A 25,696-nucleotide genomic window follows, 5' to 3' on the forward strand; every position below is an offset into this window, starting at 1 on the left:
ATAATAGGAAAACAATAATTTTAATTGGTTCGAGGATGAAGATTGTAATTAATGGAAACAATTAACCTTGTAAATATGAAACAATAATCATTCTGTTTATGAATTAAATGATTTGGATGAGGATGAATTAGAATGATTGATTAAATGTTCTAATGTATAGAGAAAATGGTTAATCGGCTGAGAAAAAAAGTTTTTGGAGAAAAATTTTTCTCGTTTCTATTCAGATGAAATGGTAAAGAGAAATGAAGAGAAATTTATGATTTAATAGAATAATAAGATGATGATGATTAAGAAGAAGAAGAAGATTAGAAGATTTCGAGAAGATAAAAGGAGTGAGTTATTAATACCAAAGATTTTGACAGAATTTTTCTCCATCTCCTCGAATGTAACCAGAAGTGTTCGTATGAGCCAAGAACTATTTTTACAGCGAATAGACTTGCGATCTTGTGTCTTCCTCTTTCGAAATTATCTTCATCTTCTATTATCATCTTCATCCTCATCTTTCTCTCATTAACATGTTGTTTCATCTTCTCTCTCAACTCATCCACTAAGATGGAAGAAGAAAAAAAAACATCGTATTAACTGTTTCCTTTGATTTCTTTTCGTGATTCTTGTTGATAGTTTTCGAGATTTTTTTCTCTCGAATTTCAATTTCTTTTAATATCCATCAAGTGATCAATTGTTAATTGTTCCTGTGACCTGTCATCTAGATTTTGTGCCTGTGAGAGTTTTAATTGGTTGATTATTGATCATCATCATGATTACCCTTAAGTCAAGGGTTGTCACCCCTTCGGGTGATAGTGGAAGTGGTAATAAGTTCACCAGTGATTATTTGACCTCATCATCGTCTTCACCTTTCTCGAATCGACTTTACTTTACTGGTGTTGGTCAACGTCCGACAAGTTCAACGTCTTTCTATTCAAAGGGTCGCCTTTTGGCCTCATCGTCGGTTGAAAGGCTTAACCGGTCAGAAAGTCCACCTCCGTCCGCTTTTCGAGGTGGATCAAGTTGGGATTTACGAAGTTCATCTCCCATGAGGCGAGTTAAACCTTCACCTCATCGTAATCCATCAGTTGATAGACTTCGAAGGCTTGACCATCATTCAAGTTACCGGTCAATTTCTCGTGATGAATTAAATTCAATCGATTCAACGGTTACCTCAGGTGCCACTGGACTTTCTAACCTTCATCCTCCCTCATCCTCGACAATGGAAAGACGTAACATGATCTTATCCAATTTCCATCGGAATTTACCTCCGACCGGACTTTCGTCAACATCTTCAACCTTCATTGGTCATCATTCACACCATGGTCATCATGGTAATCACCCTAACCTTCATCCTCGAAGTAATTTTGCCGCCTCACGGAGCAATTTGACCACATCTTCAGCCTCACCTTCAATCTCAACTCGTTCCCATTGGCCAACATCGGGATTGGAGTTTTTCAGGCCCAGAATCAGAGATCGACCTTCGTTAGCGTCAATCAAAACAACTTTAAAAGGTAAACAACTGATTAAACCTTCATCTGGATCATCTTCATCTCGATACATTAGACCAACACCATCGACATCATTGTCAACAACAACATCATCTCCAAGTGACGCAACTCTTTCTCGATATCGTCATGTGATCAAATTTCGTGAATTTCATATCGATGAACCTTTGACCAAAAGGAAAGCTTCAATTTCCTGGGATCTTCCCTTGGAACCAATCAGCTCATCGTCAAGTTACAATTCAAAATCAAGTGGAAATTCACAGAATTCACCACATTCACCAACCTCTCGACAATCAACCCCAGAAATAGATCAAAGGAAAACACCAGATGATAATAAGTCTAAACTGTCATCTTCATCTTCCTCATCATCACCTTCCCAACCCTTAATCGAAAGGAAAAATTCAGTTTCCCGTTCACTTGACGATCGATCATGTAAACTTAAAATTCCCAAATTAGAGATAACTCCTGATTCACTTTCAGGTCAATTATCATCACCCGATGTAATTGAATTACCCAAACCAGTAAGTCCGCTTCGAGTTCACTTTGAAGTGTCAATTTCCCGTCTTGAATTTATTCCCGTTCCCAATGATCAACCAAACCAAGAAGCAAATTCATTTGAGGTTAATGTGATTATCCCTCTCAAATCTAAATCCAAATCTCCAGATCCTTCGATGCCAAAATCCCAATTAGTTGATTGTAATAAATCAATTTTAACAAACCAACTAAACCAAAATATTGTTAACAAATCGATATCTCCTAAAATAACTTGTTCCCCACCACAAACACCGCAAACACCACCAACAACAACACTTTCCACTCCATCATCTTCCCGAATGGTTCCTCTACCTCCTTCACACTCTCTGTCAATTTCCCCCAAAAATGAGAATGATAAAGTGATCACTACACTTGCACCTTCTCCACCACCACCACCGACAATAACCTCATCTTCCTCTTCTTCTTCTTCTTCTTCCTCCTCTTTACCCCCTCTCAAGCTTCCCAAAGGTCGAACCAAACCTCCAAGTGACAAAGATCGTCCACCAACCTCACGTCCCTTGGCGGGTAAACAAAACTATCACAGGAAACCATCTTCTCCTGATCCAACCCGCTCCTCACCAGTCGATTCCCCAATCTCATCTCGACCACCTTCACCTTCACCCACCTTCATATCAACCATAGAGGAAAAAAGTCGTAAAATTTTATCCAAATCGAAATCAGGTTCAACAAGCCCAAACCTAACGGGATCGATAACAAATCTAAATACAACCAACAGTAAACTTCAACCAAACGAATTGAAAATCAACAATAGCTCATCACAAGCATCATCTTCACCATCATCGACAACTTCATCAGTACGAAGTGTTGTCAGTCCACGACAAGAGTTAAAACTGTCAAAGGGAATAACTAATTCCAGTTCATCTGGAGTAAACTTGTCATCCAACAATTCATCACCATCCAAACTATCTCCATCATCTTCAGTAACAGGAACAACAACAACAACAACAACATCACCATCAACCTCAACCTCAACATCCACAACAAAAACACCGATATCTTGCCATTCATCATCTCAAGTAACTTTTCCCTGTGAAACTGAAGCCAAGAGCAAAGGCCTCATCCTTAAAATCAGCAAGGAAACTGAAGAGACTAAAAAAAGATCGTTAACACCCAATCAACCTAACAATAGATCGTCAAGTCCTAATTTACCATTGGCTTCATCCTCTTCTCCATCAACACCACCACCACAATCACAACCACAAACTTTAAATCAGGTTAATTCAGTTGGATCTGATTCATCAAAGGTTGAACCAACTCACAAGAAAATGAGTCCACCATCAACACCACCAGTAACTTGCCGTTCATCACCCATGGTAAAAACATCAACAGATGAAGTGAAATTAAGTCTCAATCTACCAATTGCCTCTAAAAGTTCAAGTATCTCACCTAAATCAACATCACCAGTTAACATGAATCCAACAATTAACTCAAAATTAACCAAGAATCAAGTCAATTCTAAATCAACTTCTTGTCCACCAACACCAACTGAAACTTTACCTTCTTATGTGGTCAAGGTGAAAACCTCATCAACTGGACCTAAGGGAATGACTGGTGATAAACAATCAATTTTACCAAAAAGTAATAAAATTAAATCAACTACAATTAAAGGGTCAACAGATAAGGTTAATTCAATTGCCAATGAAAGTTTAATTTCATCTGATCATTTACCTGGATCACCATCATCGTCCACAGTTAATCCAGTTAAATTGGTTAAAAAATCATCAACTGATTCTGCTCAATCAACAATTAAGCAACAATCAAGTGGGTCTAGAAGTCCATCAATTAATCTAATTGAAAAGAAAATGGATCCTAAATCATCAAAGAAAAGTACAACTTGTGAACTTGATAAAAGTAATCAAAGTAAATCACAATCAAAGGAAAACAATCAAGAAGCAACAATCAAAGAAGCCGAAAAATTAAACAAATCAATTAATAAAATCAACGAGAAGGTGAAAATTGTTGAACAATTAAAATCTACAATTGAATCAGTTGATAAATCAAGAGATGAGGTTAAAGTTGACAAATTGATGAAAATGTCAAAGAAATTGAGTGTCAAAGGTAAACCAGAAGACTCCAAGGTGAAAGATGAAACAATTAAGCAACAATTAAATGGAACAATCAACAATCAAGACTCTAAACCAGACAAGAATCAAATTAATCAACAAAATGCTACAAAAAATGGTAAGTTAATCAATTGAAATCGAAACCTAGTTAATTAAATATCCATAAGATTTTAAATTGTTGCTTCTATTTTAGAATCAAAAAGTCCTTCGATTATTTTAATCAACTCAAGTTCATCTAAATGTTTAATTTTATCATCAAGTTAATTTAATTTTACCCTTCTAATTGTCAAGCTTTCTTTAAATAATCATTATCAACATTTAGTTAGTACCTTAATCATAATTAAGGATCACAAGTCTTTCTAATTTAAACAATTAAATTGTAGGTTCAACGATATTTGTTTGGTATCATTTGGTTTTAATCGCATTTTAATCACAATTTATGATTAAACTTAATTGAAACAATTTAACTTGAATATGTTTGCGAAAACTATTTCCAAAGTTAATCAAAACTAATCAACTGTCAAGTGATTAAGTAACACAATTTACTGGCAAAAGGTTACATATGTAAATCTGCTTATCTTTGCAGGGTTACAATTAACTTAATTGCTAATGTCAAGGACTGTAAACAGATTAATTAATCAATTTACAATTAGAATCAAAAACTAGATTAGCAATTAGTTTGTTACTTTTGCAATCTTTAAATCGATGTTGTCGTTTATCAATTACGGAAACTTTTTCTATTCAATTGTTATGATCTTAATTGTTAATTGTTAATCAGATGCTGATCGAATCACTAAATTGCTGGTTAATGGCGGAAATTCAGAGGAACCAAGTTTAATCGAAGATCAGAAAAAGGAGCGGAAACGAATTCGATTCCGGACTTATACTATGGACGATTTCGAGTTACGAAAAGTTCTTGGCCGAGGAAGTTTTGGAAAAGTAAGTCAACAATTAACTAATTCGTTGATTGTTATAAATATCAATAAGTTCCTCACTTAATGACCTAAATCATATTATTAGTAAATTCAGTTGATCCCAAGAGTTAATCCAAATGATTAACTTATGAATCGGAATTAGTGATTAAGTGTAAGTGTTTGAAGATTCAGAAACATCAATGTTCACAATTTAAACTTAACCTTAAAAATTTAAGAGTCCAACTGATTAACTAATCAGTTTTGTTTTTTCACTATCAATTCAATGATTAATATGTGAACTATTTTGTTTATTTACACCAATGAACTTTTTGAACAAGATTAATTACATTGCAACAATTAGGGTGACAGTTAATTGTCACATCAATCAATCAGTGAACTCGAAAAAAAAAACTAAATCGGTTACATAATAATAAACAAGTCGATTACTGTTGAATTTAAGATTAGAACAATTAACTCGTTGATTATAATTAGATGAAAAGATTTAATCAATTGGAAGGTAAAAGAATCAATTGTCTAACTGATATAACTAATCAATCATGATTGTAGTAAATGAAATATGATTAGTTTCGTATCTTAATTGTATCACCTCAACGTTCATGGTTTGTTTACGAAAAGATTCAATTAGAACTAAGAAACTTTGAGTTCGAACTTTTATTTTTGGCAAAGTTTCACTTCAACGACAATCATCAAATCTATCATCGTCTTTATCACTCTAATCTTTAGCATCCTCATCCTCATCCTCATCTAAATCAATTACAGAGAAGAACAAAAAAAACTTACTCATCTACCTGATTCTCATTAGTACGTCATGAATTTCAAGAATTGAATCATTATTATCCTTTCATCATCCCTTTCATCTGATGATTTACATGATGACAATGAAATTTTGTTCCTTAATCATTTTAATCCAGTTAATCCTCTTGTCATCATCATCTCATCAAGTGTTTACATCTCTCCCGATGATTGTAACCAGAAAGTTACAAAGTTTCTTGAACTGAACAATTTCAAACCAATCAACTAATCATGTTTAATCAATTTCTTTTCAGGTTTATCTCGCACAATTAAAAGATCATCATGACGTTTTCTTTGCAATTAAGTTCCTCAAGAAACACGTTGTCATCGAAGACGATGATCTCGAAAGCATTATGGTCGAGCGAAAGGTTCTAGCGCTCGGGGTCAAGCACCCGTTCATTTGTAAATTATTTTGTACATTTCAAACTCGAGTAAGTATATTGATCGAAGTCGCTTCGACTATTGATTCAATTGCACAATTAACTTAACCATAATCTTATTGCTCTTCAACTGAACGTCTTTAAATATGTGGCAATTCAATTGAAACCTTGAAGATCAAGTTAATTGTAGATATTTAATTTTTTTCTGCTTATTCATTTGTATTTGAATAATTGCCATGATTATAATCGTAAATTAAATTGTTGCCAATATAGTTTAACTGTTGAGAATATGGTTTACTGATTGTGATACATTTTCTTTGAGGTAAATTAATTTTCACTAATCAAACATTGACTCACTGATTGTCACAATTTAGTTAATTTCTTACTAGTTAAATCCTTTTTAACCTGAATAATTAGTGAGGTGATCAAAGGGAACAAAAATTTACTTGGTTACAATTAACTCTTTGATATTTTTAATCATTTTGGATTTGCTCATATCACAATTAACGAGTAATTTACTAAACCCTTGAATTAATTTAATCTAAAAATGATCAACTTTAAATTGTTGTGATTTTTTTTGGCTAATTATTTGTTTCCATCATGATTTAATAAATGATTGACAATTAAAGATTTGCTTATGATTAAAGTTTCTTCCTGGTTCATATTGGTGAAACAATGACTTTTAATTGTTGACAATCAGTTTAATTTTGTCTTCATCTCATATGATTACAATCAGACACTTTTTTTTATGTAGTCAAATAATAAGCCAAGAAAATGATAATCAATTTAATTGCTAAAAATTGGCAACAAATCAAATTTAAAGAAACATACAAATAAGAAATTAACTTTATTCACAATCAACTTACTATTATAATAATCCATTGATACTAATCACAATTTAGGACAATTTGTTGATTGCTCTGATAATAATAAGAAACATGGTTTGATTACTTTCCAATACATTAACTTGAAATGCTAATTATAACTTTTGAGGTTCATCAAACTTTCAATTAATTACAAAGAGAAATGAACTAATTAGTTAACTAATCAGTTGCTTATTGTGATTAACTTTTTAATTGTTTATGATTCATGTTTGTCTCAATCTTTTACAGGGAATGGTTTGTTTTGTGATGGAGTTTTTAGCCGGAGGGGATTTAATGTTCCATGTTCAAAGTTGTGGACGATTTCCTGAAGACAGAGCAAGGTAACAATTAACTAATTGTGATGATTGTTGGAAAAAAAGTTCGATTCATCAATTTTTTCTCTTTAATTGTTTAATTCTCGCAGGTTTTATGCCGCTGAAATTGTTTCCGCTCTCAACTTTTTGCACAGTCGTTATATTATCTACAGGTAATTAACTGATTTTCTAAGTTAATTGTTGATCAGCTTTTAATTATTTTCTATTTATTTCCAGAGACCTTAAATTGGACAATATTTTACTAGATTCTGAAGGTCACATACGATTAGTCGACTTCGGGATGTGCCAATGTCACATATGGAAAGAGGAATGTCTTCCGTCCAATTTTTGTGGAACTCCTGAATATATGGCCCCTGAGGTACTAATTGTCAACAATTAACTCCAACAATTAACTTGGAATCTCTCCAGTAACTCGAAACGATAATCGGATCAATAGATTTTCATTGATCGGCCATAACTTCAACATCGTTTTATTATCATGATTGATTCCTCTCTCTCTCTCTCTCTCTCTACCATTAATTTAATCAAATCTATTTTTACTTAATTGTTATCGACAGATAATTAAAGGTGTCCAGTATAATCAAGCAGTCGATTGGTGGTCATTTGGTGTATTACTTTACGAAATGATCGTCGGCGATTCGCCGTTCAAAGCAACCGACGAAGATGAACTTTTATGGAACGTTTGTTATGAGAAAGTTCGTATTCCTCTTTTCGTTAGTTCGAATGCTCAAAGTATTATTCTAAACGTAAGTATAGTAATTAACTAATTGTTAAGAATTCTCTCCAAATTGATTAATTACTATTCCATTTCTATTAATTAATAGTTATTAGAACACGATCCTGCTGAGAGACTGGGAATGCCGACCAGTTCTAAAGGTGATATAAGGAGTCAAAAATTTTTCGAAACAATTAATTGGGATGCAATTAATTCCGGCAAAATTAAGCCTCCCTTTTTACCCACTCTGGTAATTAATTTGAATCAATTGTTTTCTCATTTGATTGTAAAATCAATTTTCTAAATTTTATTATATTTATTGTAGAAACATTCATCTGATACTTGCTACTTTGATCGGGAATTCACCGAAATGAGGCCAGTTCTAACCCCGATCGATGATTATACCGTTGAAAGTGTGGACCATGAATTGTTTTTCGGATTTGATTACACTAATCCAAATATGACCGATTAATTATTGTTCAAGTTTTCGAGTTCCAAACACAATCAAATGGATTAATTAAAAAGAATTTTAATTTTCTCAATAAACTTAATCAACTCATATATTATATAATTAACCAACAATATACATATAAATAAATATTTAAATTCTTAATATTTAACCACTTATTCTTAAGCAATGATATTAAATTGAATTCCAATAGCAAATAAACATAACTTTTCAACGAGAACAATTAAAAATAATTAAAGAACAATCAAAAAGAATCAACGAAATTCGTTCAAGACAAGAAAAGAAAAATTTTCTATCAATCTAAATATCTTCATATTCTAATCAATACAATCAAATGTTGACTGTTACAATTAATCTGTGATAATCTACTCAGTGGATTAGTTAATTGTTGCAAATTGTTTTCTAATTTAAATTAGTCCATCAAAAGATTTCAATATACGACACTAGGGATCACTAGTTTTCGTTGGTTAACTTTTTCTGTTCTTGTTTTTGTTTATCTGTTAATCTGATGTGATTAGATTAAAATTAGTTTGTGATTATCTATTTAAATTAATCACAATTAATCTGAAAGAACGATTGTCATTCGTTGTATTAACAATTGATTGGAATTTCTAATTGTTTCCCCTTTGTTTTCCATCTTTAAAGATTCATTGGTTGTTACTTTTTCTTTGTGTAAGCTTTGTGATTTTTTATTTTGTCTAATTTAATTGGTTGATTTCTATTGATTTACATCATTTAATTGTTACAATTTAACTGTTTATCTAATTTAAATGATGTCACAAATTCATTTAGTTTCCCCATAGTTAATCTTCTATTGTTTTCTATTCTCTTTTGTCTCTAATCTCTAATCTCTTCTTTATCATTTTCCATTTTTTTTTTTATTCTCTTTAGATTGAAATCTATTGGTAAGTTAATCGGACATTAGATTACTTTGTCTCCATTAATTTCTATCACAATTAGATTTGTATGTCTGTTAAATGTTTCCAATTTGATTAGTGTTTCCATCATTTCCTTTTGACTTTCCTCTGATTCCTGTTTTTCCTCTCTTTTTTTTGTTTTATTTTAATAACCTGTTGTTCATTATTCTGGTTTACTTCCTATTCCCGCTTCAATCTAATTGTTTCCCTTTCTTCAGGCGCTGCAAACACAATGAATTTAATTAGTTCAACAATCATCTCAATTACTATTCTTTTCCTTCAATTGTACCTTTGTGTCTCTGGTAAGAGATATGGTAAAGCCGATTCAAAGTTAGACCTGTTAACTATTGTCCATCGTCATGGTGAACGGACGCCCTATAAATTTTTCGCCAATGATCCATATTCTGATCCAAAATATTGGCCTGATGGTGAAGTGGAACTAACAACTCCTGGTCGTCAGCGAATGTACCAACTGGGTGTCTCCATACGCGAGAAATACTCAACCTTTTTCGTGGACAATCCAAGGTTGACCTATGCCCGCAGTTCCGATGCTGATCGGTGCATCGAAAGCAGCGAATTGGTCTTACATGGAATCTTTAAGGCCACAGGCCGATGGGTTTACAGTAATGAGACCCGATACTTGCCAATTCCTATTCACACCGTGCCAACTGCTTTTGACAGTGTAAGTAATTTAATAATCAATATGTGTAAGCCTAATATCAAATTTCACTAATACTTTGTGTTCAACGATCAATTTACTCAATTGCATCTGTTTATAATACATGGAAATAATTGTTTCCCTTTTGATTTCTTTACTAGATGTTAACAATTGACGTTAATTGTCCGGAAGCTTCAACTGAAAAGGCTCGATTACTGACTAGTGATACTGCTAAATCAATTATGAATAAATATTCTGGAACCTTGAATATAATCAAACATGAAACAGGCAATGATTTGAGTGATTTAAACGCTGTTGCTGATTTTTTCACTACTCTTGAAATTGAAGAGGCAAATATCCAAAACTGGACAAGACCAACATGGTTGACCGATAAAGTCATGGAAGAGCTTCATATTATGAGTGATGCTGGAATTTATATCGCTCAAAGTTCATTTAAAATACTTCGATTACGAACATCAAACTTTTTCTATGACCTTCGAAGACGAATCGACGCAAAATTGTACAATGATGTTAAAAACGGTGCTAACTTAAAGTTAATCTCCTATTCTACCCATGATAATCTATTGGCTTCCATCCTAATTGCTCTTGGAATATTTGATAATAAGATTCCTCCTTATGGAGCTACTTTACTCTTCGAGTTGGTTCGTTCTGAAAAACCTTTCGTCAAGACCTTTTACTGGAATGACACTAAATCTGAACCCAATCAAGTCGCTTTACCCGCTTGTGATAATCATCTTAATTGCTCAGCTGATCGGTTTACCAAATTGATTTCAACCTACATTTTGGATGATTGGGAACGAGAATGTGGCCTTAAAAAAGAGATCAGTCTTTGGTCTAATGGCCTTTTCGTCGCCCTCGTTGTGATCCTTGGCTTAGTCATTTCTGCAGGTTTAGTTTGGTTCATGGCAATTCAATGGCAAGCGGTAAGACGTGGATACACCGTCATTTCTTGATTGTTTTCCTACAATTAAAATCTACAGGTTAATTATGATGTGAACATCGAACTCGTTACCCGTGATAACTCCCTCGAAGACCAAGAAAGTGCGTTACCTTTGCTAAATCGAGAAACTAAATCGTAAAAATTTGGAAACCAAGTCAATGGAAACACAAACGTTTCAGCCATAAGAAACATTTTCTCAACACAAATATTCAACTAACCTTTCATCAAATTAACTAATCAATATTTTAATCTGTTAATTACAAACTATTATTATGAATCTTGTCCACTGTGTAAATAGAGAAGCAAAGAGAAATTAATTTTTTACTTTTTGTTTACATTAACTTTGCATCGAAATTAAAAACAAAAAAAAAAGGTTTTAAAAACATTAACTTTTAAAAAAGTTTGTATCAATTGAATTCGATTTGCAATTAAAATTGAAACAATTAGCTTAAATTGTTGCTGAAATTAGATCACGACAAAGAATACAAATGATAATTGAGGGAAAAAAATTTGTGCGATGTTAATTAAATTTCCATTATCTGATTTCAAGCTATTAAAAAGGTTCATTCATATAATTTTATATTCATCATTTGGATGAGCTAGAAGATCTCGAACTTGAACTGGATGCGGATGAACTAACGCCCGATGAACTTGACGATGAGGATGAAGTAGATGAATCTGATGACGATGTTGAAGAGGCTGAAGATGAAAATGATGATGCTGATCGTCGTCTCTTCTTGTTCTTATCGTTTCGATCTTTGCTCCTATTTCGTGCACGCTTTGAATCGGTATCTTTGATGGACGAAAGTTTATTGGTATTCGAAGAATCTATTCTTTCTTTGTTTGACTTTTTCGTTTCCTTATTATGTTTCACGGGACTTTTATCTCTTCTATTGAAACTACTTCGATTCTCGTTTGCACTTTTATCTTCTTGTTTTTTACGATCATCATTCTTTTCTTTTCTATTATCAACGTCGATTCTCCGGGAACTTGAGGTATTTTCTTCTCTATGCCGACTGCTTTCTTTAGATGATTGTTTATTTTTCTCATTTCGTTTCTCTCTCAATTGACTTTCGTCTTCTTTAGTTTCATCACGTTTACTTCTGTCATTAGATTTACGCTCGATTTCATAGCGATCCCGATCCGATCTAAATTCTCGTGAAGCTTCTCGACGAGTTTCATCATTTGGGCCTCTTGATTCTTTCGATTCTTTCAATTCTTTTGATTCCTTCAATTCTTTAGTTTCTTTAGTTTCTTTGGTTTCCTTAATTTCTTGAACTTTTTTCCAACTTTCAGTTTCACTAATTTCCTTGGGTTCTTTATGATCTTTTAATTCGAATGGTCGCGTGTCTTTTGATTCTTCTTTCAATTTTCTAGATTCTCTTGCATCTCTATTTTCTCTGGCATCTTTGCGGTCTTTAAACTCTCTCGAGTCTCTCAAATCTTTCGATTCTCTTGGCTCTTTTGATATTCTAGACTCTTCTCGTGGTTCTTTCGATTCTCTCCGATCTTTACTACGTTGGTATTCTCTGTCTTTTAATTCGCGTGATTCACGTCTCTCCTTTGATTCTCTCTTTTCAGTAGAGTCTCTTGATTCTCTGCCATGCCTATGCTCATTGAATCGATGCTTCTCAGAGCTATCGCGGCGAGAATGTGTACTTGCTTCCTGTCGTCTAGAAGGATCCTGAGTTTTTGGAGGCCTAAGAGCATTTTCTGTAACGTAATGAGAAAAATTGATTAATATACCGATATTGAGATGATCGATGATAATTCTTTACCTTCATTGTCTTTATGTTTAACCTCAGGTGGAAATAATGCAACTGACGGAGAAACATTTCCATCACTATTTGAATCATTTTCATCTAACCGCTCGATGATTGTTGTTGATATTTCGGGTACAATTTTCGCTTCAATTGTTTCTGAAGCTTTTGTTTTAACAATTGACTCATTTGTACCACGTAACGGACTGATTGGATAAGAGACTATTTCGTTAAGGCGATTTTTGACCACAACAGAAGACGAAATCAATTTGCGTCGAAGGTCATTCTCATCATCTTCGATTTCTCCTTCTTCGGGAATGCTTGTTCCACTTCGATTTAAGGTTTCAATTCTATCGTTTGAAATTTCTTGAGGTATCGGTTCTTCGGTAAACCTTCGTCTTTTTTCAACTGGACCATCTTGATTAAACTCTTCACGAGATCTTATCAATTCGTTGCCATCATTGGTTACTATTTTGTCCTTTTCATCTCTTTTAATATCTTTATGATCTCGAGTTCTTTCTGAATCTCTATCATGTCTTCGACCTTCTCGATTTTCTGACTCTCTTTCTCGTTCATGGTTACGATCTCTTCTTTCTCTGTCATCTCGACGCCTTTCTCGATAGTCTCGTTCATTTCTAGATCTAAAAGGGTCTTCATTGTTACGATTTCTATTATAATCTCTATCTCTCCTGTCTCTCCTTCCTCTATTATCTCGATCTCGATTACCACGATCATCGTATCGATCCGACCTATTGACAGGTTAAAGATAAAAATAGTTATCTAATCGCCCGAAAACCTAAATCTTCATTCTTACCTTCGTCTTTCACCTTTACTATTTGTACTATCTTTTTGGTCTTCATCTTCATCGTTGCTGAAATTTTTAGAAAGAAAATATTAAAACTTCTCGAAGAAAACAAAAGTTTTTGAACTATTAATACTAACCTTTTATCGCCAGATTTCATTACTTCATCGAGACGTTTAACGCGAGATTGGGCAAATTTCCAGTGTGGGGGTGTCTCACTTCCATCTCGTGCTCCAGGAGACGGAGTTCGATATCGCTATTGATTAAAAAAGTTGTAATTAATCAACCATTTACTAAGTTAGTTATGAGTAAACTTACTCTGAAACCTCTTCCTTTGATTTTACGACCAGATCTAGTTGTTTGAAATCGAGGCTTAAAACGTTCAGCAAAATAGTCTGTTTTTTTATCGTCCTTATTGTCACCATCATCAGGTTTTTTCACTGTTCGAAGGAGAAATTTGTTCTCAGGTATTGTCGGTATTTCGTCCGGTTTAACTGAGCATTCGTAATCTTCATCAACATCAGCTGGTGCATTATTATTGTTCGCCTCATTTTCATTACTGAAAGAAAATTAATCAAACAACCGATTAGACCAAATCAAAATTCACCACGTCGATTTACTCTTCTTACTTTTGAGGATTTTCAATTTCATCTTCTTTACTGTGTTTTCCATGTTTCTTGTGTTTTTTGTGTTTTTTCTTCTTTTTGCTTTTCTCTCCTTCCTCAGAGTCAGAATTTTTTCTTTTCTTTTTATCTGTCAACCGAATCAACAAAAAGTTATATTCATTGTTACGTAATAATAATTGAAGAGTAAATCTTCAAACCTTTGGATTTAATTTGAGGTACCAATTCTCCGCAGTTATTGATAATCACATCGGTCAATGGTTTAGATGATTTATCTGTTGGTAGAGCTTCAATTTCATCAACAATCTCATGTCCAGAGAAAACGTGACCAAAAACAACATGAACCCTAAAGAAAACAAAGAGGATGAAACAAATAAATCAATAACCAATAACAATTTGAAAATTACAGTGATTATATGACCAGAAAACGATCAACAATTTACTTACCCATCTAAGTGAGGAGCTGGTTTAGTTGTGCTGTACAAGAATCAGAAAAAACGTAATCCAGGTAAGGTAAAGTTGAATAGTTTAGAGATTCAATGAGCAATCATCCAATAGGATAAATGGTCAACTCTTTTTGTATTGGGTCAATATTTGTAAAGATGGAAAACTCTTTATCCAAAATTTTTAAATTGATCACCGGTACACGATTTAGTTGAGTCAATTAGTGTAGACTAATTATTGATAGAATCCAGGGTATATCTTTCTCCCTTCTAAATGGAAAACCTAATTGAACACCTCAATATTAGACTCGCTTCTAAAACTGAATATTCCTCAATTTCCCATAACAATTAGTTTTATGATTACCCACAAGTTTACCGACGATAATTTTAAACATTACCTTACAAAATACTCAACACAATAATATTTCACAAAAATAGTATGAGACTCACATGAAAAATTGAGATCCATTTGTGTTTGGTCCTCGATTTGCCATCGAGAGTAAATAGGGTTTATCATGTTTCATTTCGAAATTTTCATCTATAAAAGTTAAAGAGAAATTATAAATTTAGAAATTGATAAAATATTAGTAGTGTCAGTTTTTTAGAATCGTTTTGGACTAAACATTTTAGAGCAAGAAAGTGACTGAGACGATTCTCGTGTTAGTGATGACGATGATGAGGAAATGAATAAAATAAAACACCTTTGAAAGTTCCTCCATAAATTGATTCTCCTCCTCTTCCATTGCCTAAGAGAATAGAAAAAAAAAATTAATGAATTGTTGTCACAATTTAGCAAAATAAGCTAAAGGTTAGCTGATTAATACCAATGGAAAAATCGCCTCCTTGGATCATGAAGTTTTTTACAACCCGGTGGAAAATGACATCCTTGTAATGAAGAGGCTTATTGGTCGTTTTACCGAGTCCCATTTCCCCTGGAAAAATAGAAGAAAATTTAATTAAAAATGAAACAATCAAAGGAATAAGAATAAAATCGACAATCTCACCTGTACAAAGAGCTCGGAAATTTTCACATGTCAATGGACAAACATCATTGAAAAGCTCAAAAATAATACGACCAACTAAAGTAAAATGAATGAAAAAACTCGATTAGTATAACAATCAGTGATTAGATTCATACAACCACATGGTTAATAAATGAATTGAATAATCTGTCTAATCAATTAACCAGACGATGAAGGAACAAAAATAAAATCCCATAGAAAAAAAAATCTTACCTGGTCGGTCTCCAGTCTTGATGTCAAAAAAACATCTTGTTCGAACCTTTTTACTCGATGTCATGACTATTAAACAGTATTATTTTCTATTAGAAATCAATAAAACACTTAATCAAAGAAAATGATCGAATAATTTACTGAAAACAATTAAATTAGAAAATCAAAACACTTGATTTTCATTGAAAAAAAATTCTCGACCAAATGATTGAGCCGAAATCAGAAAAACATTTACAGCTGAAAATTTTGGCGGTTCTTTCAAATTCTTGATGACAAATTCGGTAAGATCTTACAAGTTAGTGATGAACGCACTGGTGTGGCTTAAGGCCCGTATTCACCAACCGTAATTAAATTTGAGTCTAGGTTTAAATCAGCTGATCACAGCTTTTGTGTTTCACCAACTATGATCAACTCTTGATCTCGGATCAGATTTAAGTTTAGGTCAATTTAATTAGAGGATCAAAAAATCTTGTTTCACCAACCGACATCAATTGATCTTAGCTCAAATTGTTGTTTCACCAACCGAAATCATCTTCAATTGATCTCGGAAGTCTTGATCAAAATTTAAACTTGGTAATTACCACGATTAACTTTTGATTATGACTTTTTTTCCTCATTTTTTTTGCATTTTTTTACATAAATTGATTAATATCGTTATGTCCTATTATTTTTCTACAATTTTCGCTAGCGTAAAAAAGATTTTTTTTCTTAAAAAAATATTAAACAAAGATATTAAGAAAACTTGATCAGTGTAATCATATAACTTGTTAATTGTTTGGAAATCAATCTTAATTTCAAGTCTTTCCATAAACAATTAATTAATTTATCTCCTTCAAACTTACCGCTTTTGTCTAAAGAAAAATATGTTTTTATTGTTTTGACCGTTGTTTTGTTTGATGATCGGTTGGTTAAAAAAATTGATTGAAAATTAGGGGTAAAAATGAAAAAATAGTGGAAAATGACCTAAATTACTGCGCTAATTAATGCCACTAATTAACTAATTGTTTGGCTCGTTTTGTTTTGTTAGATTAGGTTAAGTTAGGTGTCACTCGTAACCGGGTTAATAAATGAAAAAAGGCCTGGAGGGCCTGAGACAAGCAAACTAAGTTTTACACTGATCGCCTCTCATTGGCTCATCAGATTTAAGCCCCATCAGTGCGATCATAAATAAGATGTTACCGCAAAAACTTCAAAACTGAATTTACCACAAAAAATACATCAGAAAAATGATCCAATTTCATTTCTAAGTCTAGGCAAAATCCCTTATTTAAATGGGCTTCATCCGTACTCAATTAAACTTTGACAATTAAATCAACGAATAAAATCAAATTTTCGAGTCAAATGTAATTTCTACTTTGCTTAACTTACAGTCATTTCAATCAGAAAGCAACACTCAACTCCAAATCGTGAACCTTTTTTGTTTATTTTACATCAAATAGATAGCAACACCTTTCAAAACAAAGGTAACACTAATTGAGAATCTCTTTTCGTTAAATACACTTCGATATAAACCGGAGCACGTGATTGTAATAGTTAATACAATTTTGTTCTGATACCTTCTCAGATGCTAATTTGATAGATTGCAGATGCAACTTGTAACTTTTGATCTGAATCTTCACTGATGATGATCTCAGTTGTTGAAAGGTTTTAAGTTTCAATCCAGCAAGTGGAGTAATCGGGGGGTGAAGGTTGATAATACAAAGTTCACTTATTAATGATTGATCAAGATTAGTTTCTCTTGAGTCTTTACTGGCTCAGTTTAAACAAACTCTGACTGGATTTTTCACTAGTTCTATTGAATTGTCCATATTGAGGCTACTTTTCTATCATTGCCTTACAGGTTTTAGTTCAATTAAAGTGCGTCTTTGAAAAAGGTTAAAGAACGCACGATCAGTAGTTTGCTAAACACATAAAGGATTGCTTAACTCCAGGTTGATGCAACGTTAACAAGGTGATTTAGTTCATTGGGTTGATGGGTATTTATCCATTTTCTTTGTGAGTAGTAGGGAACTGTACGCCTCTAATGCACCGTACGCTTTAAATGCACCTCTAATGAATCTTAATGCTGTACCTCAAACTAAACATTTGAACAATAGATTAACTAATTAGTTTCCAATTGTTTTTTCAGAATGAATAAATAACAAAACTGTTTGATGAGGGTAAAGTTAAATAAAAAGACATGTTATTATGAAGTTTTTAGAACAGTGAAAGCCTTGTAGAAAAACACGTAAGGTAAATATTGAAAAAGTTAAGATAGATCAATTGATTAAATATTAGCTCAATAGGTATCATAAATTTGTTTAGGTGTCATGAAAAGGAAGTGTATAAAAACGAAGATGATGATGGAGTAAATTATCATTAAACAATCAACCATAAAAGAAAAAAGTTCTTTGATGAAAAACATCATAGTGATTCTCTCTCTCTCGTGCCTTTAAATAGCTTTGCGGCAAATTATTTATTCTGAGTGATAGAGTATCTCTCTTATCATCTTCATTGTATCTCTTTCTCTCTCTCTCGATTGGAACTTGGGTTTATCCGATTATTGTCACCACCACCACCTATTCGTTTCTCTCTCTCAGTTGGAACTTGAGCTGAATCAGTTTATACCCATTAATTCATTGTCTCTCTCTCTCTTTCGATTGGAACTTGGGTTCATCCGTTTATTCAAACCACTATCACCGATTCATTTGTTTCTCTCTCTATCATCTTCTTCAGCTGGTCCTACCTAATCTCTCTTTCTCTGGCCAATCATTGTGATAATTGTCGTGGGTTATCGTCATCATCTTCTTCAACTGGTCCTATCTCTCTCTCTCTCTGGCAAACCATCTAGTGATTTTATTGAGTTTACCATCATCATCATCTTTAACTGGTAAAATCTCTCTCTCTCTCTCTATCGACACATCGACACATCGACACATCGAATTAATCTACTGAGTTTACCATCATCATCATCACCATCATCATCTTTAACTGGTAAAATCTCTCTTTCTGTCAAACCATCCATCCATTTACCGTCACCATCTTCTTTAACTAATTGAATCCTGGTCCTTCTCACTTACGAAGCTTTAAAGTAATTTAGTTCCTTTTGACTGCATCATCATCATCTTCTATTTCAACTGGTTCAATCTCTTTCTTGGTCTTTTACTGTCTTCATAAACTGGTTAATCTTTTTGCTCTCAACATGTCCGATGACGCACAGTGTTTCTCAGGTCAGGCTGCTTATACCGGACCTTTATGGTACCCAGTGGAACTAACGGCATAGTGAGAAGATCCAATTACTGGGGCAAGAGAATTTAATTTCTTATGGACCGAGGGCGGATGGGAGAGGGACGTTTATTTCGAGGAAGAGCCACCGGAGCATTTGAAAAAACCAATTGAAGTAATCAGGGAAAAAATCGGAAAATCATGGAGAAACTGGAAGATCTTGGAAAGGATATTGAAGAAAATCCCATATTCTATGTTTGTGGCTTTTGTCACAGAAATTTAACCTCCACCAAAAGCCCTGAACGACATATTTTTTAAGAGCCCGCAACAATAACAACCGCTATGAGGTAAACTGTCAAGTGAGAAAAATAGAAGAAGCAATTACTCAATATGTTCCTAGAAGACATGGAAAACCAAGGAAAGATCCTTGGTTCTATGTCATGTCTAGACATGACGAAAAAGTGCTCGATCCAATGGTTTATACTCATAAAATAGCTCGAGATGTTGAAGCCCTTCTTGTCAAAGTAAAAAAAGATTATTTTAAACCTGATCAGGAATAATTAAACTTGATTTATGAAAAAATGGAAACTTTACTTTACGATTACTTTTTTTGTATCATTTTTTTGTTTAATCGTCGTGAGTGTTAACAAAAAAAAACGTTAATCGCAAACTCAACTTTCTCGCGATACAAATGATAACTCTAATCTCGCGAATAAATTGAACTCGCGCAAACAAAAACATAATCGCTCACGTGAATCACTTTAATTCAAGTTTCTCGCGATAACTCGATGATGAACGAAATGTTATACCTCGCCAGTAACCCCCTCCCCTCGTAGTTATTTTGTGATCGTTCATTCATTAAATATCCATTGATTATGTTATAAGCGTTAAAGTAAATAATATTACGGAAACACTCTCTTCTTTATCTCTCCTTTCCTTTTTCTTTTTACTGTCTTTTCACTCTCTTTCTCCAACCCTTTTAACTGAAAAACCTTTCTTTAATGACCCCACCGTCACGCGAACTCAATCTTTTTGATCGCGCTTTGAGGCACGTCTATTCATTTGTTTGCAACAAATAATATATTTTTTTAGATCAGCTTTTCGTGCTCTTTCCAAATGTGTAGTTTTCAAAAAGATTGCATTCGAGATTAAACATTTTGACCTTTTGTTTTCCGTTCGGCATACGATAGTGTTGTTGATGATGATAGTGGTGTTGGGATTTTTTGTAAATTTTGTAGAGATGGTTGTGGTACAATTCTTGGTGGTGGTCGAGTTGGTTGCACAATGTGAGTTTGGTTCAGGTTCACATTTCTGGTCAATCTCAACGGAACAGCTTTCACACTAGGATCGGATGGTGAACGATAGACTACGTACCACAGTCCTTGAAACCTTGTCAAAAAGTTTCAGTGGTTGCATTTTCTTATTAGAGTTTGATGGTGAGGATGGTGATGACATTGCAACTTAACAGAACAAACCAAAATAATAAAAGTGAGTGAACTAGGGTCTAAAGTGAAAATGAGTTAAATTTCATTTGTTTTAAAATAACAAATACCATATTATTTTCACGGTCAAACTTACTAGTCAAGGTCATTTAAAGGTCATCGGAACAGTTTGGATTTTAACCAGTAGACTTTCATTTAAAAATGAATTTTTGATTATCTGTGCCTTCCAATCCAAAAATTTCCGCAAAGTGCCATCCACATGTATGACCCAGGTGTTGAACGCTATACACTGAAAAAGTCTCAAGACGATTTACGGTGGTGTTTTAGTCTTATAAAAAATACACTACTGTATAATAAATATACATTATAATCAAGTGATTGACCTCAAACTTTTGTCGAGAACTGTAAAAGCCGTAACATCCAAATATCCGGACTTTTGACGCTTTACCATTTCTAGGCTATTTATTAGATCAGAAAATTTACTAGGACTCAAAGCAAGCAAAAAAGGCCAAAAATTACATTTAGTAGTAAAAATACACCGGTGAGGCCACTTTTCTTCATTTCTCTCTTTCTCCTGTCTTACTTTTTGTCTTTCTCAAAAACAGTATGAGCCAGCAGCTTTCATTTCCTTCTCTCTCTCTCGTTTTCTTATAGAGGGTAACCCCAAGGCCTACAATCTGTGGCAACAGGTTTCTTAACTTTTCCTTTTAAATTGCGGGAAGTAACTTTAAGGGGTGATGACTGATCACGACTTCCCGGAAAATGTGAAATTCATTAAAAATTAGATTCTGAGATAATTATTAGGGTTACAACTAATTGCAATGTGCCAATCGATTTGAAATTTCGAAATGCATGATACGTGCAATTTTACTTTATATAATATTTTGTTGACCAGAATCTTTCTTCTTCAACTTGTAAATGTATGTTTTAAAACATATATAAATTATTTCTGAATACTCGTCTTGCTATGAAGATGGTGATGGTGAACTTGGTGATGTACTCATTTGGAATCTATCCGGATCATTTATGGGATCATCATTCCCTGAGTCACTCGATTCAACTAAAAAATAGGTTTATCTGAATTGATTTCCACAATTGGTTCATCTGGAATAGGTTCATCAATTGACAAACTGACGAAGGATCATAAGGTGGTGCATGTCTTGGTGCTGATTCTTGGTATGGTGGAGGTAGTGATGGAAATGGTGGTGGTGTTGAAGGAAACGGGATCTCAGTAACTTATTGAATTCCTGATGGTCCTGGAGTTGGATTATCGAGATCTTGAGGCTGTGGTTAAGTTGGATAAACTTTCGGAAGGACAAAGTTTTCAAATATGGTTCCAAAGAACTCCGTTATGAGTTCACGGTTTAAGATTTGCCTATCAGTCGGTGTATCTGAGATGAGGGATAGGGTGGCCTGAACCAGTACCTTTAACTGAACTTGAGTTAAGCAAATTTTATTCATGGCGATGGACTTACGAATGAAACTTAGATAAATTTAAGATTTACAGTTGAAGTGACGTAAACGAATAACTTGATTCATAACCTGTTCAATTCACAAATTGACCTGCTACACCTGGCAAGATGCAGTGAAATCTTCAACATGGAGAGCGGCAAATGTGAATTGAGGCTAATAAATCGATTTGGCCTGTGTATGTTGTATAGACTTGGAATTGGCATCAAAAGATAGCTAATAGAAAGTTCTATTGAACGATTATGTTAAAAGTACCAAAATCGATCACATATGTCATAGATTTTTTATACGATGTTTTGATCATGTAAGATGGAATAACTTTTTCTTCTTTTCAAAAAACCTTCAAATGACCTCTAGATAGGTTTATCTTGAAATGACCTCAATGACCTTGAAACTTTTTATACGAAGTGTTTCAGTCTCGATATGTGTCTGTACGAGGTTTGATCTTTTTAAACACATTAGGCCTTGATTTATAACTAAAGATCTGCGTAAAATGAAGTTGAATAGCCCTGTATAATAATGATCTTCATGCCAAAATGATCGGACATGATGGAACATTTTCTCCTTCTGTTCTTCCTTTGTTTTTCATCGCGGTAATAATCATTCTTTTCTGGGCTCCTTTGCCAATCCTTCATTTTTTTTCTCGGATGCGTACCTCATACCATTCAAGACTTTTCGTCGGTCAGTTGTCGCTCTGCCAGTGATGACTAAAAAACAAAGAGAAGAAAAGTAATGAAAAAAGATTCATATAAAAGAGTAAAGCATGATGAAATGCAACTCACCATTTTGCATTTAATTGATGATAGTTCAATACTGTTTGTGAGATTGTTGAAAAATTGTTCTACCATACTGAATTGTTTTTTGCGATAAAATAGGTGAAGCTTTAAAAAGCGATAAAGGCAAGTTTCTCTTCAAGAGTAAAAAAATTGTATGAAAAAGAAAAAAATAAGATTGAAAAATATAAGTAAAGATAAAATAAGTAAGTAATATAGTAAAAAATGAAAATGAAAAGACAATAAAACAAAAAGAATAAAAAGATGGGAAAAAATGAAAGTTAAATCAAATTTGATGTAAGTCTTGGAATCTGGATTGTACCAGGCTGGCAATTGGCATAAAATTGGATTTTGTATCTGCGGTTGCCATAGAGAGCCGCTTCTAAACTTCTAACCTGGGCAGTTAACCATATGTGATCCAGGCACTTTTTCCATTGTTTTGTGTTTCGATTGGCAGTAGTTTTTCCGCATAAATTTGCAGATGTAAAAGTCCAGAAAATCTGTACCGGCTTCAGTTTTTCAGTCGTCTAACATGCTGTTCAACATGAAAAACCAACGCCAGAATAATTGTGATCCAGCCTCCATTTCTTGACTAAATCTGGAAATGATGAATGAGATGAAAAACAAATAAATAGTGAAATTAAAGTTAGGTTGATGATTAGTTACTCACATTATACATTGGTGGATAGAACATGATTTCCATTTCAAAGATCATAATGGATGAGAACTTTTACTGTGAGTTTTTATCTATCGAATTTTCTTCTATTATGATTTTTTATCGATGGTACATGATACGAATGAAAATGCTAATTTATGATAAAGTTACAATCATTTCTTAAAGATGCATTTTGATAAATTTTAGTTATTAATGTAAGATAAGAATCAAGTTACAAACCTTGTGGGTAAAATTAAACACATTCTACTGACTAATATCATTAATAGATCTTTTTACTCTAATTTAAAAGAAAGTTTTTAATCTAAAAAAAGAGTTATCTTGCATTCTCAAAACGGTATACGTCCATTTCACTCCGCAAGTCTTCAGGAATTGTGAAATTATCGTTATTAGGGTCATATTGTTCGTCAAAGCATATAATGCTAGCCCATCGGAATTTATTAGGAGCAATGTTTCTCAATTTATCCTGACAACGCTTGGTCAGTATGTTTTCTGGTGACCTCCTCACATTACAAGGTACGCAACAATACCTTGGAGTTTCTTTTCAACTTTTTTGTCATTTCTTTGCGACCGAAAAGATGACGATTTGAATCTTTTAAACATCTAAAGATAACATCACAATAGAGGCTTTTAATTCTTGTTTTTGTCTATTCGCCTCTTCATCATAGTCCATCGGTATTCCTTTTTCATCAGCAATTGCCTTAAAATTTTTATATGACACTTTATCATCAGAGTCAAGGTCATCTGGGTCAATTAAGTTTGAAATGTTTCTCATCTCATTATAAACTGCCATGTTAAAAGTTAATTATTTGGAGTCATTGTCCACATCTTTAACTGACAATGGCTTAAAACGAAAGGGGCAGCTTGATCCATCTGTATATGTTTTGTTTATGAAGGTGGATTTATTAGTTATTACATCGATATTATGACGGGATGTTGGTGACCATGTGGTTTCAAATTCATGGGAATTGATTGCAGCTGTTCAGCTCGTCGGGATTCATTTTTTTATTACCATCACCTCCATCAATATCTTCATCATCATTACCTCGACCAGCATAACCTCCATCATCACCATTGTCTTCATGAGCATCAATATTACCACAATCATACCCTTCATTGTCATTACCATCAGCAGAATCTAGCGATGATTAAATAATAAGAAAAAATTATTTTTTTCCAAAGTGAGATTTGAACGCGGATTAATTTGGTGAGCAAGTGCTCTAACAACTGGACTAACAGTTGTATTAAAAAAGTAAAAGTTGGAATGACTATTATGACTACATGATATTTTATGAAAAAATGACGTGTGGGTTTTTCTATATAGATGAGGGTCACCTCATTTCTAGCTTATTCTGGTTGTATTAGATAATAATGATAACTTGATAATAATATAATAGTATAAACTTAATAAAATATTTAAAACAGAAGATCGTTCATCAATTACTGAATTCATGGCCTCAGTATCACGCCTTGTTTACTCAAGTCCATTGCATCAGCAAGAATACATGTTATAATCATTCAAAATAATATTAGTTGGTTCTGAGAAATTTAATCAATGATTTTGGAAACAAATGAGAGTTTAAAAAATCAATTCACTATCAAAATCTGAGCACCGCTTGATGATGTAATTGGATTGGATGGCACAATTAAGCCATAGAACAAAATTACAATAATTTTAAAGGACCAGAAACCGATTAAAAATACGAATTTAACAGATATTGAATTTATTAAAGGGAAATATCTGGCACATATCTGGGACATTTTGTTGAGATTCAACAAAATGTCTAGCCGATCATGATTATCTCAGCGATTGATGAATTTTTGTAAGTTTTACATTAAATTTGTATCGACTGCAATATTAATTATAATTTTCACCGGTTTGTTTTCAAGGTCCAAGGGAAAAAGTCTTTCAAAAATTACGTAAAAGGAAACAGAGCCACCATAAATCTTGGACCAGATTATGAATTGAACAAATTTACTGGACGAAATATAGGCCCAAAGGATCTCAATTTTGCTCGATTTAGCTTCATCCTTGGACAATTTGAATTTTTATCATGCTAATGAAGAGCACCGGCCAACAGGATTTTCCAAATATGTTCAACAAGGAGATAGAACCAAGGTATTCAAGTTATTCGTCC

General features: G+C 33.4%; 3 protein-coding genes across 5 annotated transcripts; 2 read left to right on the forward strand and 1 right to left on the reverse strand.

Annotated features, from left to right (window-relative positions):
• Positions 1-249: 249 nt before the first annotated feature.
• On the forward strand, positions 250-8,758 carry LOC128392717 (uncharacterized). Of its 2 annotated transcripts, XM_053352789.1 has the most exons (10): positions 254-2,014; positions 2,486-4,229; positions 4,890-5,050; positions 6,093-6,269; positions 7,331-7,422; positions 7,506-7,568; positions 7,633-7,774; positions 7,974-8,162; positions 8,241-8,381; positions 8,457-8,758. In XM_053352789.1, the coding sequence occupies exons 1-10, from the start codon at positions 758-760 to the stop codon at positions 8,601-8,603; spliced, it is 4,113 nt and encodes a 1,370-aa protein (XP_053208764.1). In that variant the 5' UTR covers positions 254-757; the 3' UTR covers positions 8,604-8,758. The 2 variants fall into 2 exon arrangements, with proteins under 2 accessions (XP_053208763.1, XP_053208764.1); XM_053352788.1 differs by having other exon boundaries at positions 250-4,229.
• A 589-nt stretch (positions 8,759-9,347) lies between these two features.
• Positions 9,348-11,525, forward strand: LOC128392211 (prostatic acid phosphatase-like). 2 transcript variants are annotated; one of them, XM_053352193.1, is made up of 3 exons: positions 9,348-9,505; positions 9,736-10,199; positions 10,337-11,525. In XM_053352193.1, exons 2-3 carry the CDS (start codon positions 9,750-9,752, stop codon positions 11,147-11,149), a joined length of 1,263 nt encoding a protein of 420 aa, XP_053208168.1. In that variant the 5' UTR covers positions 9,348-9,505; positions 9,736-9,749; the 3' UTR covers positions 11,150-11,525. The 2 variants fall into 2 exon arrangements, with proteins under 2 accessions (XP_053208168.1, XP_053208167.1); XM_053352192.1 differs by lacking the exon at positions 9,348-9,505 and having other exon boundaries at positions 9,571-10,199.
• Positions 11,522-16,213, reverse strand: LOC128392210 (peptidyl-prolyl cis-trans isomerase G-like). The gene is made up of 13 exons (XM_053352191.1): positions 16,000-16,213; positions 15,769-15,843; positions 15,589-15,696; positions 15,466-15,510; positions 15,215-15,302; positions 14,769-14,798; positions 14,522-14,667; positions 14,328-14,451; positions 14,017-14,257; positions 13,839-13,954; positions 13,711-13,767; positions 12,915-13,645; positions 11,522-12,849 (listed from the first exon to the last, which is right to left on the reverse strand). Exons 1-13 carry the CDS (start codon positions 16,061-16,063, stop codon positions 11,723-11,725), a joined length of 2,952 nt encoding a protein of 983 aa, XP_053208166.1. The 5' UTR covers positions 16,064-16,213; the 3' UTR covers positions 11,522-11,722.
• Between the last annotated feature and the right edge of the window lie 9,483 nt (positions 16,214-25,696).

The sequence above is a fragment of the Panonychus citri genome, unplaced genomic scaffold, assembly GCF_014898815.1.
Source record: "Panonychus citri isolate SS breed McGregor unplaced genomic scaffold, ASM1489881v1 Contig00136, whole genome shotgun sequence".
Classification (NCBI taxonomy): domain Eukaryota; kingdom Metazoa; phylum Arthropoda; class Arachnida; order Trombidiformes; family Tetranychidae; genus Panonychus; species Panonychus citri.

Bases quoted from the DNA above. Each gene is read 5' to 3' on its own strand.
- LOC128392717 (XM_053352788.1), top strand. From the start codon at position 758: ATGATTACCCTTAAGTCAAGGGTTGTCACCCCTTCGGGTGATAGTGGA. The intron at 7,423-7,505 runs GTAACAATTAAC...TAATTCTCGCAG, and splicing joins TTTCCTGAAGACAGAGCAAG to GTTTTATGCCGCTGAAATTG. The intron at 8,163-8,240 runs GTAAGTATAGTA...ATTAATTAATAG, and splicing joins CTCAAAGTATTATTCTAAAC to TTATTAGAACACGATCCTGC.
- LOC128392210 (XM_053352191.1), bottom strand. From the start codon at position 16,063: ATGACATCGAGTAAAAAGGTTCGAACAAGATGTTTTTTTGACATCAAG. The intron at 15,303-15,465 runs GTGTTTTATTTT...TAACTTTTATAG, and splicing joins TTATGGAGGAACTTTCAAAG to ATGAAAATTTCGAAATGAAA. The intron at 14,668-14,768 runs GTAAGTAAATTG...TGTTTTCTTTAG, and splicing joins CCAGCTCCTCACTTAGATGG to GGTTCATGTTGTTTTTGGTC.
- LOC128392211 (XM_053352193.1), top strand. From the start codon at position 9,750: ATGAATTTAATTAGTTCAACAATCATCTCAATTACTATTCTTTTCCTT. The intron at 10,200-10,336 runs GTAAGTAATTTA...TTTCTTTACTAG, and splicing joins TGCCAACTGCTTTTGACAGT to ATGTTAACAATTGACGTTAA.